Source organism: Nicotiana sylvestris, chromosome 10 (assembly GCF_000393655.2).
Source record: "Nicotiana sylvestris chromosome 10, ASM39365v2, whole genome shotgun sequence".
NCBI classification, from domain to species: domain Eukaryota; kingdom Viridiplantae; phylum Streptophyta; class Magnoliopsida; order Solanales; family Solanaceae; genus Nicotiana; species Nicotiana sylvestris.
In genome coordinates this window covers 42,597,272-42,615,710 of record NC_091066.1, presented here as the reverse complement: position 1 = coordinate 42,615,710, position 18,439 = coordinate 42,597,272, and the positions used below count along the sequence as shown (strand labels likewise).

The following is an 18,439-nucleotide window of genomic DNA, read 5'->3' as shown; positions in this document are numbered from 1 at the left end:
ATTGAGGTAGTTAGATGTTGGAACAAGTTTGGTTACAGCTGATTTTCCCTTGCCGTGATGTAATTACTTATACTATCGATTTTCTTGTCGGGATAGTATTGTTTCTTAATTGATCCCTTGCCGGGACTTCGTTGTGATTGGTGTTGAACTATATATGTGGATCGGGTTGCGCACCGCAATAATATTATATTTGGATCGAGTTGTACGCCGCAACAATATTATATTTGGATCGGGTTGCACGCCGCAACAATATTATATTTGGATCGGGTTGCACGCCGCAACAGTGATAAATGATATGGATCGGGTTGCACGCCGCAACAATGATAAATGATATGGATCGGGTTGCACGCCGCAATAGTGTTATTATATTTTTTGATCGGGTTGTGCGCCGCAACAATAGATAATACGAAGTGCTTATAGATTGGTGACGAGTTCCTTAGTGTTTTGCTATAAATTCTAAATTGTCCTTATGTTTTTCTCTTAATTTACTGTTGGTATTGATATTCCCCCGCAACATGTACCCCCTCCCATCTTTACTTGTTTATTCCTGTTTTATTTTCCGCAACATATTATATAACTACATAGGTTTATTTAGTAGTCTGGTCCTAGCCTCGTCACTACTTCGCCGGGGTTAGGCCAGACACTTACCAGCACATGGAGTCGGATGTGCTGATACTACACTTTGCACTATGTGAAGATCCCAGAGCTGCAACTTTTGGGCCGTATCTTTGGGTGGCTGCCTTCAGTCCAGTTAGAGATCCCGAGGTAGTCCTGCATGCCCGGCGTTCTCTTCTATCTTCATATATATTCTGTTTTCATTTACTTCAGAGACAGATTGTACCTTTCTTTCCATACATTTGTATGTAGTATTCGTAGTTGGTCCGTGATATTGTGACATCGGATTCCGGGTAGAAATGTATGTTGGTATTGGCGTACTGGTTTTGGCTAAGTTATCATATTACGTCTTCCGCGTGTATTTATTTATCGTTAATATTTCACTGTTGATCACATACTAATTTAAATTGTTAAAAAGGGCTAAATAAAAAAGTTAGTGATTCTATAATACGTCGCTTGCCTAGCTTTCACGAGTAGGTGCCATCACGACTTCCGAGGGTTGGAAATCCGGGTCGTGACAATAAATGAAATACCTTTTTCCTTAAATATTGATTTAAATGTTTGACAGTATATTCTCTTTAGTCGGAGGCATGTGTGAATGTAGCATACTTAGTAAACAAAGGCATGTGGATTACATTATGACTTCAAGTTTAAATAGTTTCATGATTTGATTATTAAGTATATTAAGCAACATCTTTTCATGTGTGTTATTAAAGCTTTGTCTCACATAACTAAAATTAGATTGCAATTAAATCTCTTCACATGCTTCTCTAGCTTCCTAATCACACTATAATTGTTTAATCATCTAACTAATCACCTCACACCCCCAACCTAGCTAGTACTTTAATTAGATATTAGGTTGTATACTTTTCTAGGGTTTGGTTTAGAGAAGTTTGTCAAAAAACAGAAAAGTTATTTATTTTAAAAATTAAATTTGGTTTTTGCGAAAGCAGAACGAAATGTTTTTCGGAGAAGAACAATCAAAATGTAGGTTTTCTCAAAAACTATATAAAAATTTTCTCAAAAAATTGATGCAAAAGTTCTTCAAAAAAAAAAAAAAAGAATTTCTCGAAAACTAATCCAAACACACAAATTTTCTCTTTAAAATATTTTCATATTCTAATTTTTCGATTAACAAAACTAAACTAAATCCAATCGTTAATATTCCTTAATATCTCAGGGAATTGGATTTATTATTGTTTAATTGTATTAGTTGTGTAATTTGGTACTCTTAGAATTGATATTTGCAGTCTTCTGCCTTATGAAAAAAAAAATTACAATAGATGAAATACTTGGACGAATGTATTGAAAAGACGAAATCAAGTCTAATTTAAGTCTGTTGTGAGCATGAGACCTAAATCAACTTCAAAATTAACCGCCAATTGAAGTTTGAATATTGTCAAACATTACATAATTAACAACACCTCGACACTTAATTAATGCAAGTTATAAGAGTCCCGCTAGTCATCTGGAGCGTGAGTAACATAACATATGTTAATGAACATTAGCTTGCTCAAAACCAAGGATAAACTTGACGCTAATAAAAAAATTGATGCTTATATTATGTCTAGAAATTAAGTTTTTACTCTAACTTAGCCCTAAAAGCTAGCTCAAGTAATAAAATTTATCTCAAGTCTTGTATCATACACCTAATTGAGGCGATTATAACAATAATTGACTTAGAAAAATGTGAAATATCTCATGCATTTAATAGTTTTACTGGTATGGTGTAAATTTATTTTGGTATGAGATAATATAATTATTGTCACGACCCTAAAACCGACCCGATAGTAATAGCGTCTATCGTGAAATTAGGCCAGTCGACACAATTCCCAAATCAAACCATTAATCTATAAAAGTCATTTTTAAGTCATTAATTAACAAGAAATCTCATGTAAGTCTAAATATCAGTGCGAAATAAATACACAAGCCCGATATTGGGGTGTCACAAGCATCTACTAAGGTCTGAATACAACGAAGAGTCTGAAAATATACTAAAATGGTCTAAGGAAGATAAGAGGGAGAATAGCAGGGCTGCGAACGTCGGGCAGCTATCTTGCTAACTCCAATGACCCTGCCACTGAGTAATCAACACCCGCCACCGGGTTCAGAAATACCTGAATCTGCACACAAGGTGCAGGGAGTAATGTGAGTACGCCAACTCAGTAAGCAATAAAAGAAAATAAAGACTGAGCAGTAAGAAATCACGTATGTGAGCACGTGATTTTTGCCCTATATATGAATTACTCTCATAAATTCAAAACTAAATAACTTCTTTTCATTAATTGGAATTTTAAGGATTTTGTGACATTTTCTGATAATTGTTTGCATTTGTCTGTGCATTTTTATTTTTGTTTAATTAATGAAAAATACAAAATATGTTGCATTTGCATTTAGGAGTTAATTTTGCATTTTTAAATCAATTAGTAATTTAGTTGCCTTACAAAAATGGAAAATCACAAAATTGGTTTATTTTGCATTGTTCAATTTTTAGATTTGAATTTCGCTGGTTTTCCTTTAATTTGGTATTTAATTAGTTGTAATAATTAGTAGGGTTAATTAATTTAATTTTCTAGGATAATTTGATTAGGAGTTAATTTAGGATTTATTTTTAATTTTTAATTTGATTTTAAAAGAAATTAGAAAAAAAAAGAAATCAAAAGAAAAAGGAAAATGAAAAAAAAAATGGGTTTATTAAGAGATGACCCGGTTTTTGGGCCAATTACAATTCCCCAGCCCAAATCCGCCTCAGCCCAGTCCGAATTACTGCCCACGCCCGCTCCAATTAAGACCCCTGAAACGACGTAGTACGGTCAGGACACTACGTCATTTCGAGTCTTTTTTAATTTAAGTTAATCCTGGCCCTCCATCCCGGCTCATCCAACGGTTGGGAAGTGAGGTCGTTTTAATATTTAAATGTCTGAACAGCCCCCCTACCCCTCACTCGTCTTCCTCACCCCTCAGAACCCCCTTATCCTTGATAAACCCTAGCGACGCCGCCCTAATTCCCACCGCTTTAGCCCGGCGGCGTCGACTCCAATCCTCACCAAAATCACACCACAGAACCACCCCGACCCTTTCTTCCCAAATCTCGGGTCAGTTCCCTTTGAATCCTTTTGAAGTTTCTCGTATATTAGATCGAAGATGGGCATAAAAATCCCAAGTCAAGATTTTGAGTCTAATCTGATTTTATTCGTGTGCTTTTTGTAAGAGCACACGATTAACATCAGAGTTGGCCAGCAAATCTGAAGAATTGAAGATTCGTCACTTTTTTTTCTGGTCCGAGTTGTTTTAGATATTTTGCTCTTCTTTATCTCTTGTTATTTAACTGCTATTTCTTTATTCTCTTCTTACCTTCTTCTACTTTTTCTTTTAGTTTTTTTCTTGATTTTGATTTCCCATTTTCTTTTATCATCTCTTCACACTGCCTGTATCTGTATATTAGATTTAAGCCGTGTTTGATTATTGGTTGGGTTTTGTCTTCAAGTATGGATAGTTTGAGTTTTCATTCTTGTCTTGGGCTTAACTTTGTTCCGAGTTTTAGGGTTCTGAATTTGAACGTTTGGGTTTTGGGTTTCTCCTTCGTATTAATTGGGTTCACAAAGCTTAAATATCCCAAGAGGGAGTTGATTTGGGTCTACGCAGACCCATTAGTTTGGGTCAAATGGACCCCGGTTCTTCCTGGCATATAGAGGGTAATAAACAATAATGTGGAGGGTAGTATAGGCAATTGGGGTGAGGAATCTTTATGTAACTGAATGGGAAGTTTCTAGGAAGCTGGGGTTTGGAACTATTTTGAAATTCTGAATTCTACATTAGGGACAGTTAAGCAAAAAGGAAAATTGACTAGGGATTATTAAGCAAACAAGAAAATTTAAAAAGGGTCTAGGTGCAAATTAGAATACCTTTGAGGCTGCCCTGATGCCTTGTCTTTAAAGGCACCTTTACTTGGCATTAAAGGGGGATTTGTTTGGGGGGAAGAAGAGAAAAATTCTGGAAATCATAAAAAACTGACACAGCTAGGATATTTTTAACACTGACTGTCCTGCATCTTCTTGGTGAAAATTGCTCAAAAACTCTATTTAAGTGTTGAATTTATGATCCCGTTCACTAAATAGAATCCCTGGGAGCCTAGATTCTGCACTTGGTTGAAAATGGCATGATTTTGGGTCTTGAAAAGCTGGTTTGAAGTTGTTTGGCGTCTGGTTTTACTGTTCCATTGCTTGAATCAAGCTGGTTTCCTTGCTTTGTTTCCTGATTACTGGGCTGTTGCTGTTTATTGCTTCCTCACTTCTTTTTCCTTGCCATTTCCAGGTACATGTTCTGAAACTTGTATAATGTGATATTTAAGTCGAAGAGTGAAGTGGAAATGAGATTTTGAAGCTTAACTTTAAGTCATTTGTTCATAGCTTAGCCTTATTTCTGTGGTCTCTGATTCTTTTTGTTTCATACTTCTCTTAGTTAAGTTTCCTCATATGTGGTCGATCATGTCATCAAATGCTATATGTTTACTTTAGGATTTAATTGGTTTTGTTTGAATGCAATTGATTTAGAAACATTTTGGACTTTATTGAGTATAATCTAAATGGATCAACGATTAGATTCTATGCTTGATTGTATTAACTAAGTAATGAGAAATGTATTAGCTTTGTTTGCCTGCTATCTAATTCATTAGAAGTATCATGGCATGCTAAGCAACATCAGGTTTTGTGGGATATCTAATTGAATGGTGTTTTAAGCTATGATCAGTTTTCCCTTTTTTTTTACAAATTGTGTCTGAACATGTGCCGTTAGTAATATTCAAGTTTCCTGGTATATTCATTATTGGGTGGTGATGAGATTTATCCAGTTGTGTTTGATTGTAAAGGGTTGTTTTGCGTTAGTATGGGTTCGATGTTGGGTCTAGGATCCTCAGTCTGGTTCTTCACAGGATTTGGGCTCATTGGGCCCTAGATTCTAAGGTCATTTGCAAAGGAAAGTGGCTTGTTGTTGTTATTTGGGTTTGCTTATTAAGCCCAGTAGCTCATTTGTTTGGTGGCTGGACTGTCATGGTAGCAGAAGTGACCCACAGACGCATCAGAGACAAAATTCAAAATTTAGCTTGGTTAAGCTGTATTAATTGTTTTAAAAATCAGAGTTGAAGTTTGCTTAATTCGATTCCATGCTTAATGCTAGTATCAGTTGACTCGCATTATTGGTTCTGGAGGTGGATCATTTGGATCGTGAGAACTTGATTAATAATTCGATTAGTATCAGTTAATTTGCTTAATTCGATCGCTTGTTCAGTTAATAATTGGGGCGTGCCATATTGAGTTAAAGCATATTTACGACCCTAAGAGATTTAGCTTGAGTTCCTTTTAAAATTGGAAGCGAAGTGCGTCGTGCCAAATAAAATTTCAAAACTGCATGACCCACGTTTAATTATTATTTTAATCCTTTAGGAATCGAGGCGAGCCATTTAGTTGAATTTTCCATGGCCCTCGCAAAGTTGAAAGTGCGTAGTCGCTTTAGACGCGCTATCAAAAGTTACCTTCCCAAACTCGGGTGCGCATTTATGTGATCCAAATCCAAATCTCAACAATGTTATATGAAATGTGTTGCGAACTACGGGTGCATTTATGTGACGTGGTTCGAGACATATTTTAAATGACGTTGCAATCTTCCTAAAAATAAATAAAAGTGGCTATAAAGTTAAAATCGAACCATAGGCTAAAACATGTACAAAAATAAGATAAATAGGCCAAATACAATAGTTGAGCGACCGTACTAGAACCACGGAACTTGGGAATGCCTAACACCTTCTCCCGGGTTAACAAAATTCCTTACCCGGATTTCTGTATTCGCGGACTGTAATACAGAGTCAACCTTTCCTCGATTCGGGATTTTAAACCGGTGACTTGGGACACCATAAACTATCCCAAGTGACGACTCTGAATTTAATAAATAAATAATCCCGTTTCGATTGTCACTTTAAGTTGGAAAAAACTCCCTTATATACACCCTTCCGGGGGTGTAGGAAAAAAGGAGTTGTGACAACGTAAACCACGTCATAGCACCACAATGGGTACAATATGTTTCCAAAATATGATACAAATCAAATCATCTCATTAAATTCCAATTTAAGTAAAATCCTTTGAAAAATATCTTTTTAACCTTTTCAGTAGAGGTTCAATGTAATTTATAGTGAAAGTGATGAAAATCATAATCGGCCCTTCGGGCAAACCTCTCCGTCACTCATATACATCTCATAACATGAAAATCTTAATGGAAATAACAAAAACCAAATCAATAATTAAATTCCGAACATCTCGTAAAAACTACAGTTTAAATGAAAGTTGTTCAAAATATTTGTTTAATATTTTCAATAGAGGCTCAGTATAAAGATGAGTGGAATCAGTAATTTAATCAACATATTTAATAGAGTTTCACTTTAAGGAGGAGTGAAAACAATAATTTCATAAACAAGTCCCTCAGGCAAAGCATCACTCGTATATGTGTATATATAGCCCATCAGGCAAGCCTCTTAGTCACTCATGACTCAACTCCCATCAATCAGTGCTCACACTCAGCACTCGCGCTCAATAGGTACCTTAGCTTATAATAACCGCTGCGGTATGCAGCCTGATCCATATATATAGTTGACTTCGCTCACTGGGGGTATGCAGACTCCGGAGGGGCTCCTACAACCCAAGCGCTATATCACTGCGGCGTGCAGCCCGATCCATAGATCGCTGCGGCGTGCAGCCCAATCCATAGATCGCTGCGGCGTGCAGCCCGATCCATAAATATATAATCCTCACAACCAAACCCTCATCCTCTCTCCCAGTCATCAACCTCACAATCAGGCCCTCGGCCTCTCTCAGCCATCAACCTCACAAGCCACTCGGACTATCAGTAAAATATGATATTCAACCCATAATATCGTTTATAGTATCAAAACTAAGTAAATAAGGCTGAGTTATGAAATCAGTAAAACACAGCATGACTGAGTACAAATATTAAGTCAAAATAATGAGGAATAATAGTAAAAGGCCCCTATAAAGGTCCAAAACAATTGGCACGAGGCCCAAGCATGGCATTCCGCCTAAAACATAACAATACTTTCCAAAACACAATGATATCAAACAATTTTCAATCAAATATGCGACTTAACAATCGTACAGGACGGACCAAGTCACAATTCCCAATGGTTCCCGACCTCACGCTCGTCATCTAGCGTGTGTGTCACCTCAAAGTAGCACAACGATGTGAAATCTGGGGTTTCATACTCTCAGGACAACATTTACAATAATTACTTACCTCAAACCGGTCCAAACTCTAGCCTGCGATGCCTTTGATGCTCAACTCGGCCTCAAATCACCTCGAATCTATCCAAAATCAGAATCATAGCATCAATACATGCCAAAAGGACAAAGCCCACACGAAAATTATCAAATTTAAACTCAAAATCCCCAAATTGGTTGAACCCGACATCCAGGCCCGCGTCTTGGAATCCGATAAAAATCACATCACTAGAATCCTCATCCTCCCACGAGTCTATACATACCAAGAACATCAAAATCGGACCTCAAATGGCCCCTCAAATTCCCAATTCAACTCTCCAAATTTCCCCAATTTTCATCCCAAATTCCCAAATTAAATGATAAAAATCAAGACATAATTATGGGATTTAACTAAATTTGAGTGAAGAACACTTGCCTCAATGAATCCTCTGAAAATTTCCTCCAAAATCGCCTTCTCCCGAGCTCCATAGCTCCAAAAATACAAAAATGCAAAAATGGCTGAAATCCTCAAAATAGAGTACTTTATAAAGCTGCCCAGGCTTCCTCTTTCGCGAATGCGGGACAGCCATCGCGTCCGCGTGAAGAAAAAATATCGGCTCCCAAAATGCTCTACGCGTTCGCAGCACAAGCCTCGCAAATGCGATACCTACTATAGACATAACTATGCGAACGCGACCACCAATGCGCGAACGCAAAGAACACAGTATCAACACATCGCGAACGCGACCACCAAAGTGCGAACGCAAAGAACAAGCCTTCTGCAACAAAATACCAGCAAAATCTGCTAGCCTTTCAAGTCCAAAAATGACCCGTTGAGCATCTAAAACACGCCCGAGGCCCTCGGGACCACAACCAAACATGACAACACATCCCGCAACATCATTCAAACTTAGTCGAACCTTCAAATCACTCAAAACAACATCAAAACACCAAATCAACCTCGGATTCAAGCTTAAGAGCATCTAAATTTTCAAATTCCACAAACAACGCCGAAACCTATCAAACCTCGTTCGAATGACCTGAAACTTTGCACACACTTCACAAATGACATTACGAACCTACTCCAACTTTCGGAATTTCATTCCGACCCCGATATCAAGATTTCCACTTCTGACCGAAAACTCCAAATTTTTAATTTTTCCAATTCAAGCCTAAATCTACCACGACCCTCCAAATCACATTCCGGATGTGCTCCTAGGTCCAAAATCACCTAGCGGAGCTAACCAAATCATAAAATTCAAATCCGTGATCGAATGTTAAAAAGTCAAAACTTGGTCAAACTTTTCAAATTTAAAGCTTCAAACTGAGAATTGTTCTTCCAAATCTATTCTGATTATCCTGAAAATCAAAACCGACGATTTACATAAGTCATAATACATCACACGGGGCTAGTCATTCCCGAGAACTGGAGAGCGAAGTGCAAATGCTCAAAACGACCGGTCGGGTTGTTACAATTATTTATGAAGAAAATATCGTTGGACTCATTCGTTAATCTTTGGGATATTACCACTTTTAGCCTGCACCAGAGCTATTTACATTCGATAGCCAAAAAAGTATATAAAATTTGTATGTAACATATAAAATGTATATATGACAAAAAATATGCATTTTCGGTTATTTTTAGAGCGCCTATATAATATCATTTTTCCTTAATCTTTTGCAACTCCAGTATGTCTTTTTTTGTCATGTGAGGGAAGATAAAATAAATTTTGAATAATTTATAATCTAAATAGCCGCTTATCCAATTATTTAAATTAAAATAAAATTATATATATATAGAGAGAGACAGATTTATATAGGCTACAAAAAGTAAAACAGTGAATCCAACCGACTATTTACGTAAAATTCCCAAGTTTTATTATGATTAGAAATTACAGCACGTTGAAGATAATGTTAATGCAACCCTTTCATTCTTTTTAGGGACACATTACATAATTGTGGATACAGAAGCTTTAATACCATTTTCATTAATTCTTTTACACTGAAAGTCATAGAATTTGTGTGACTATAAATTTTTTGAAACTTGTGATATGAGATTTGTCATAGCATTTGTGTAGTTATAAATGCTTCTTATTAAATAAATATTGAAATGTATCAATTTTTTAAAACGAATTAATAAAAAAACAATGTCAATCTTTCTGAAACAGAGGAAATAGCAGATATGAGTTGTTGTTATAAAAGAATTTCTATATAGTAGGATTTACCTGAAGAAGGTGTGAATTGCAAATTACTCTTCCTTTTATTTATTTACAATATACAATATCAAAATGAAGTTGGGTGGTTTGCTTAGCTAATGCCAGATAAACTGAAAGGGTTAATCCACATGGTATATGTCTATAATTTCACATGCCAACCATGTTCAATTAAACATTTGTGTAAAACATTTCCATACGGGGCCAGCCATTTTTTTGGATCAGACAGCTCACTTTGGTCCATGTCACTAACTCTTTACATTTAACTACTTGTTGTAACTCACTTTTAATATTCCCAATCTTACCGCCAAGAAGTTGTGGTGTGATTGATAGGATCTCTTTATCCTTAAATTAGGTCCGAACTCTAAAAATAGAAAAAGTTCTGATCGAGAGCACTTTTCATCAATGAACCTTATACTATTTCGGTTTAGTTTGAGTCCCGATGCAAGTACCAAATATTGAATGGGAAATCAAAAAATTTCGATGATAAACTATCAATTAAACTTTTTTTTTCCTTTTATCATTTCTTTCTTTATTCTTTGTTTCTCTCTTTCATTGGGTGACAAAGTTTCTTGTATAAGTTCAAAAAAAATATATTAAAATTAAGCTTAATTCTTTTAATTAAAAAAAAAAAGCTTTTCATCACTGCTTACTCTCGATCAAGAATATTTACTTTGAAAAACAAGGCTCCGAAGATCGAATATGCATCATACTTTAAAGAGAAGAACAAAAAAAGAAAAGATGAAATCTCACTATGTTAACTAATGTTTTTTGTTTGACTTTTCCATTTTCTTTGATGGATGAAAGAGAAATAACAGACACTTACAGCAACTAAAAGTTGCAAAAAGGAGTTAAGTTTCTAAGTAAAAAAAATAGAGAATAGAACAGAAGGAGAGAAAACAAAAAAGATGGAAAATCAATTTAACCACAGGTCAACAATCATGACTTATTTATAGCTTTTACATATTGATGAATAATAGAGGGAGCTGTCTTGAGATATTGGCGGAGCTACCCTTGTCTAAGGACTACCGGTATACATATTTCGGGTTAGTTCGAACTTTACAATTATCAAACCAAACTAATTATGTCGGATTATTAAATGTAAAGACAAAATCAAACCAATAAAACTCGAGTTTTTTGCTTTTGGGTTTTCGGGTTATTCATATTTTTTCGGGTTTTTTTCCCGGTAAAATCTTCGTAGAACAAAATATATAAATTGTGCTCAAAATATTTCTTTAATCCTAGTAAGATACAACTATATAAAGTATTTTATAAAAAAATAATACAAAATATGAGGTGTGTCATGACATTATCCTAAAATATTCAACAATAAAGACAATAAAATTATGTAATATAAATATTGCTAATTAAAAAGCCATAATAAAAATAAACATAATCTAAAAGTACTAAGTCATGCTAAAATAAATACACTAATAAGGGAGAATTAATTACATGACTAAACTCTAAATAAAAAATAAAAATAGGTTATCCATTTTTATCTGAATTATTCCAAAATAAAAAATAAATATTCAATACATTCCCGTTCGTAGTATTGAATTGAATGCCTTTTATTAGCATTACTATTGATTTGATTTTGGTTTGGACTTTTGTTAGCATTATTTAAATTATTGTACTAATATTAATGGCTATAAAACTTATTGAAACATTCAAAAGTTCTAAGTCCAAATTTGTAATAATACCTTAAAAGATAAAATTATGAATTTTTTTAAGAAATATGTATAAATTACATCATAATAAGTATATTTATATATTAAATATATTTAAAAAATTTATATATGTAATATCAGGTTTGTTTGGTTTCGGTTTGACTTTCTTTAGTTAAAACCAAACCAAACCAATTATGGTCGGGTTTTTTTTCCAACACCAAATCAACCAAACCATAGTCGGATTTTTTTTTCGGTTTAACTTGAATTATCAGGTTGGTGTGTTTTGTCGGTTTCTTTTGTACAACCCTACTAAGGACAGTCAATTGATACCCTTTAACTAAAAAATTGTATTCAATGATCTTTTTAAATTATTTGTATGTTTACTTATTTATATTTTGAATTATTATAGCGAAACTTCATACATGATCCCCTTTTACAAGAAATGGTAGAGCATCTCAAGCATTTTGCAATAAAAAGACAAAATCATGCATGTTTTGAAAAAAAAAAGTCAGAATTACAAGAAAATACACATGACTTCACACCATAACAAAAAATGGCCCATGTTTTTAAGTTTTACATTATCTAGCTCATATTGTACATATTTTGAAAGTATTAGTAAATTCAAAATCTGTGTTCTTACCCTCATTGCTTCTAAAAGCTATGGAGTTAAATCTATGTTCTCATAACTATTGCTTTCACTCTCTCTTCTTCTCACATCTTCTACATATGCTTCAAGAGGCCGTGTGTTTTCTGCTTCTCCCCCTATTTGCAATGTCAGAAAATTGAAGAGTAGAAGTCCACCATTGAAGGTCATTCAAAGCTTTGCTTTCGAAAATAAGATTTTTTGAGTTTGTTAGTTGTTTGGATTGGGTGTTGTTCCAATTGATTGAAAATATCAAAAGGAGTTCAAAATTTAAATTTGAAGTGATTTGGAGTAGATTTGAGCAAGATTTGAGTTAAATTTCAGAAAAGACGCAAGGTAGAAGGCAAAGTCAGTTTTTTGTATAATTATGTATAATAGTGTATATGAGTGTATAAACACATCTTATACACTATTATACATTTTTATACATCTTTATACACGCATCTGTAGACGAACTTCTTCCACGATTTTCAGTTACAATTCTTGTTCAAAACCAGTCCAAATCTCCATTAAATGACTTCAAATTTTATATACAACATCCTTATACTATTTCTAACAAGTCTAAATAACACCCACTCTAAATTTCTCACAAAATCAAATTCGAAATTTAAACCCACATATTTAAGCTTGTTAAAAATCTAATTTTCACCACCCAAATGTATTTGGTTTGTTGAACTAATATTTGAGTCACAGTCACTGATTCAAAAATTAACTTAAATGCTTGAGCAATCTTTTTTAAAATTAAATAGTAATTTTGAGAATTTATTGGAGTTGAATATTGAGTATTAACCTATTATTTTTGGGCTAGTTGGTTGTAAATTGAAATATGAGCTATAAAATTGAAAAGTATGGAGCCCAGTTATTTTTATGTGAAATTTTCCCAAAAAAAAAAAAATGACTCATTGTGATGTCAATAGAAGGTGGTAACAGCCCTTTGCCACATTCCCCTTACAGCTTGGGCCATCCATTTATATATTTGCACCGAATCAGATGCGGAGTTAGGATTTTAAGATTATAGGTTTGGAATTTTAATCATTTGATGTTATTAAGTTCTAAATTAATAATTTATATATATTCAATGAAACTTTTAAGACAAATACAGAATTCGAATCAAAATTATTAGGTTCGACCGAACCCACTACTGGTCGAACCACTTCCACCGCTCATTCGAAACTAGCTAGGAAATTGTTGTTATAAAGGACCCTACCATAATGTGGCGCTGTAGTATAGAGTTTGTGCAAAATAGTTCTTGCCACGTTCAGAAAGAAAAATGTCCATGTGAATCTGTGTGTTTATTTCTAAAAACTTTCGTAAAGTTAATTACTCTAATCATCTCAAAAAGAATAGCGCAATTCGAAATGTGAAAGTCAATATAGCTAATTAATATCTGTATGAATGCGATATTGATTCCCTACAACGAAAGAAAAATCTAAAATAACGAGAGATCGGCTAAATAAAAGTGCTACAAAATAAAAAAAGAAAATATTTAACCACAAATAATAATGTACACAATAATTTTATTGGTACCGACTAATTCAGATTCACGCAGGTGATCTAGTGATGGATATGAATGGCCCTATAAGGGGTTGGTCTTAGCCGAATGTCCTCAGAATTGGCGGTATTTGAAACATGGCTTCCAGTCTAGCACACAATTATTGCTCTTCAGGGTTTTTCTACCGAATTGGTTGAATTTATGCTATATTTACTCTACATATCCGTTAAATTGTTGATCAAAGTCTACCTGGTTGGCACGATTTTGCTCTTCAGGGATTTCTCTACCAGCTTGATAGAGTTCACATGAATTCACATGTCCAATAAATGTCTCAATTAGGAACGTGAATTCACCCACCCAAACACATGCCTTAATACAGAAACGTGAATCCAGATGCATAAACCGTCCAGATGAAAATAAGAACTATATCGATATATTAATGATAATAGGTGAATTTAACTATAATTAGACCCTAAATAACCACTGCCTTGTATAGTTTGGATGATAAAAGTGACAACAAAATGCTCTTATTAGTGTTTTTCATGCTTTGCAGGTTATATATGACCAGAGAAGGCTATGGAGTACTTTTGGGATCAAATATGGAGAAAAAGAGGCCGATCGTAAAATTCCGTCAAGTAAACCACGCGAAACATCTCAAGTCAGAACCGAAAGAGGATTGTCGCGGTTCCACCGCGACCGCGGCAGAACCGCGGTAGAAGAGGGTTGCAGACAAAGTGAGAATCAGAGAGCATGTTTGGCCGCGGTTTGACCGCGACCGCGGCAGAACCGCGGCGGAGGCGGAGAACGTCAGGGACTAAAGTGCAAAACACGGGATTTTTAGCCCAAAACCCTATTTTAAACACTAGACTCTGCCCAAGAGACGCATGTATTGTTTTAGAGAGTATTCTTGGCAAGAAGAACAATTGTGAGAGATCACCCAAAACATCTTTCTTCTTTTCTTTATTTTTCTTTCAAGTTTTATGATAAATATTGTGTTAGTTTGTTTACCCATAATTATGAGTAGCTAAATCCTTTGTCTAAGGTTTTGATGGAACCTATTGGGGGATGAACTTCTTGTTTATGTGAATACAAATTGCTAGTCTCAATCTTTATTTGTTCAACTTTGTGTATGTTGTAGTTAATTGACAGGATCCTCAATTAGTTGTGCCTATTTAGTGTGCATAACTCGGGAGAGTGCATATTTAGGTTATTGTTAAACAACACCACTCCCAAAGTATAAGAGGGATGTATAACTGCGGGTTTAAAGGCGGGATTAGGGATAACGAAGCCTTGAGTGCAATCTAAAGTGAACCGTGTTAATTAGAGCTAGATAGTGTATCTCGGGAGAGTGCATTGAGTATATTACTGTGATTACTTGGGAGAGATTTACGGTAAGATGAGCGTTCATGGTTGATAGAGAAGTGTTGGTCAATTTGTATGAAGCATAAACAGAAGAGATTCCATCAATAGGGGAAGTCATTACCTTAGCGTTTTCTCATTATTGTTTTCAACCTTAGCATCCTTAGTTTACAGCTATTTATTAACTGGCAATTTTAGTTATTGAAGACATCATTAACTGTGATTTAAACGTTTGGTGAAATTGATTCTCAAGAGTTTAGTGGGTCTAAAGATAGTGATTGATAGGTTAACTCTCCGTGGATTCGACTCTGGGCAGAATACTCAGGTTATATTTGCAACGTCCGTAGGGTCCTTTTTATAAGGCATAGTTGGGCGTGATCAAATTTTGGCGCCGTTGCCGGGGAGTTAACGGAATTATCAATTACCATTGATAGAAATACAAAAATTCTTAGTGTAGTCAGTTTTCTCTACACCAAGTTTTGATTGAAAATTTTGACGGTTGTTGACGTGGTTGCACGGGTGTATGCCTAGAAACTCTACGAGAACTGAAGAATTACTTGAAGGACTCTCAAACCCCGAGAAAACATTCCGGATATTGAACCATGCCACCAAAAGACTTCAACAACCTCATCAAACACACAAACTCGAAATTGACATGGGTGACGTAGACAACGTCAACAGAAACGTCAGAGATATGGCACCTCCTGTGCCTGAGGTTGCACTATATGACTGGGCACAACCCACAACTGACAATCTGGCCACTGCCATTGTTGTGCCCGCGATACAAACTGAATCGTTCCAGATCACGAACAACATGCTGCACTTGCTGCAAAACAAGGGACTATTTTCTGGGACACCAGCCGAAGATCCTCAGCAACACTTGAAGAACTTCCTATCGATTTGCAAAACTCAAAGGCAACCCAACGTAACTCCGAAAGCAATCAGGCTGTTATTATTTCCATTCTCGCTGACAGGAGTTGCTCAAGTCTGGCTAAACTCACTCCCCATAAACTCTATAGAAACTTGGGATGAGTTAGTCAAGCAATTTCACATCAAGTTCCACCCGCCCAACAAAACAGCTCAACAAATTGATGAGATCGTGAGCTTTAAACAGAAACCAATGGAGACACTACATGAGACATGGAGCCGGTTTAAAGGAATGTTGGTTATATGTCCATACCATGGTATTCCAGATCAGATGTTGGGACAACGGTTTTACATAGGACTGTCAGATAGCATGGAGAACATTGTAAATGCCTTAGCTGGTGGGGCATTTTTGAGCAAAACTTGGAGAGAAGGTCAGAGTCTACTTGACAAAATGGCTCAGAATTCGGGGTGGACGACGAGGAATGCACCTATCACTCCAGTGATACACTCAGTGCCTTTTGACCCATCAAATTCCATGGCTGAAAATGTGGCGACCCTTTTGACACAGATGAGCATACTCACCAAAAAGGTGGAGGAATCAGGGCAGAAACAACAAGTGCACTTTGTAGATACTACCAATGTGGGCTTGTGTACATCTTGCATTAGTCAGCCAGTTGGTAATCCTTGAAATGCAGAACATGATCATCATCAGCAGCACCCTAAAGACATGAACTATGTGTCAAACTATGGAGGCCAGAGACAGGGCAATCAGAAATGGGGTCAGCAAAGTCAGCAGCCATACAGACCACCTCAGCCACAGTACAATGCTGGAAACATGGGAGGTATGAGACCTCCCAACAATATGTCACCTTATCCAAGGCCATAGGGGTACAACAATCAGCAACAAGGGTATCCCCCACCTCAGCAACAATATGGTGGAAGGCAAGAAGATGGGTTCAAGAGACTTGAAGCAATGATGTAGCAGGTTATTGGGTCCAATGCAAAAATAAATGAAAGAGTAGATTCACATGATGCAGTAATCAAAAATATTGAAGTGCAATTGGGCCAAATTTCAATGTCTCTGAACAATCATCCTCAGGGGACATTACCTGCAGACACCCAGATTAATCCAAAAGATCAGGGCCCAAAGCAGCTGATGGCGGTAAGTCTCCGTAATGGCAGAGATCTAGATGTAGAACAAGAGAGAGCTCAAGAAAATATACAGGCTGAGACATTCATTCCAGTGCCCATTGAGCTGGATGATTCTATGATACTGACAGAAGTGACAGTCCAGCCTGCTCAGGAAGAAAAGAACATTCAGCAGGAGACCGAGAAAGTAGCTGAGCCAGTTGAAGGGCCAGTAGTTGAAATAGAATCTGATAAAGAGAAGTCCCAAGTGATTGGAAAGAAGATAACTCCTTCACCCTTTCCACAGAGGCTGGCCAAGCATCAAAAAGAGCAGTATAAAAAGTTCTTTGAAATGCTCAAACAAATCCAGGTAAATATTCCACTGATTGAAGCTTTAAAGGAGATGCTTGGGTACGCAAAAATGATGAAGGACTTGATGTCCTGGAAATTTGATTTTCAAGACTTGGCTAAGGTTACACTTACTCAGACCTGTAGTGCAGTGGTGACGAGACCTATTGCTGAAAAGCTGTCTGATCCAGGTAGCTTTACAATTCCATGCACTATTGGGAATTTCGCCTTTGCTAAGGCTCTCTGTGATTTAGGGGCCAGCATTAATCTTATGCTCCTGGCTATCTATAAGAGGTTGGGGATTGGGAGAGCTAGACCCACCTCCATGTTGTTGTAGCTGGCCAACAGGACTGTGAAACGTCCATTCGGTATCCTTGATGATGTGCTTATTCAGGTGGGGAAATTTGTGTTCCCTGCAGATTTTGTGATCTTGGATTGCAAAGTGGATAAGAGATTCCTATAATCTTAGGAAGACCATTCTTGGCCACGGGGAGAGCTCTGATTGACTGTGAGATTGGGGAGCTCAAAGAGACTCAATGATGAGGAAATAACGTTCAATGTGAAGAAGTCTATGAGGCGACCAAGCGAGTTCGCCAATTGCTCTCTTATTGATGCCGTGGATGTAATTGTAGAGTCTGATGATGAGGTGTTGAGAATTGAGGACCCCCTTGCTGCATGTTTGATGAACTTAGATGAAGTGAATGGTGAGGATTTGGCGGAATGGGTATTGGCATTGGAAGGTAGAGGGTTCTGGGAGAGAAATCTAGAGTTTGAGCCCTTGCACTTAGAAAAGAGAAAAACTCCTCCAGCTAAGCCATCCATTGAAGAACCACCAAAGCTGGAGT

The 18,439-nt window shown here is 36.3% G+C and overlaps 1 protein-coding gene across 1 annotated transcript; it reads left to right on the top strand.

Annotated features, from left to right (window-relative positions):
* The first annotated feature begins 15,906 nt into the window (after positions 1 to 15,906).
* Positions 15,907 to 17,931, top strand: LOC138879250 (uncharacterized). Its single transcript, XM_070158853.1, has 3 exons — positions 15,907 to 16,549; positions 16,814 to 16,960; positions 17,156 to 17,931. The coding sequence occupies exons 1-3, from the start codon at positions 15,907 to 15,909 to the stop codon at positions 17,929 to 17,931; spliced, it is 1,566 nt and encodes a 521-aa protein (XP_070014954.1).
* The last annotated feature ends 508 nt before the right edge of the window (positions 17,932 to 18,439 follow it).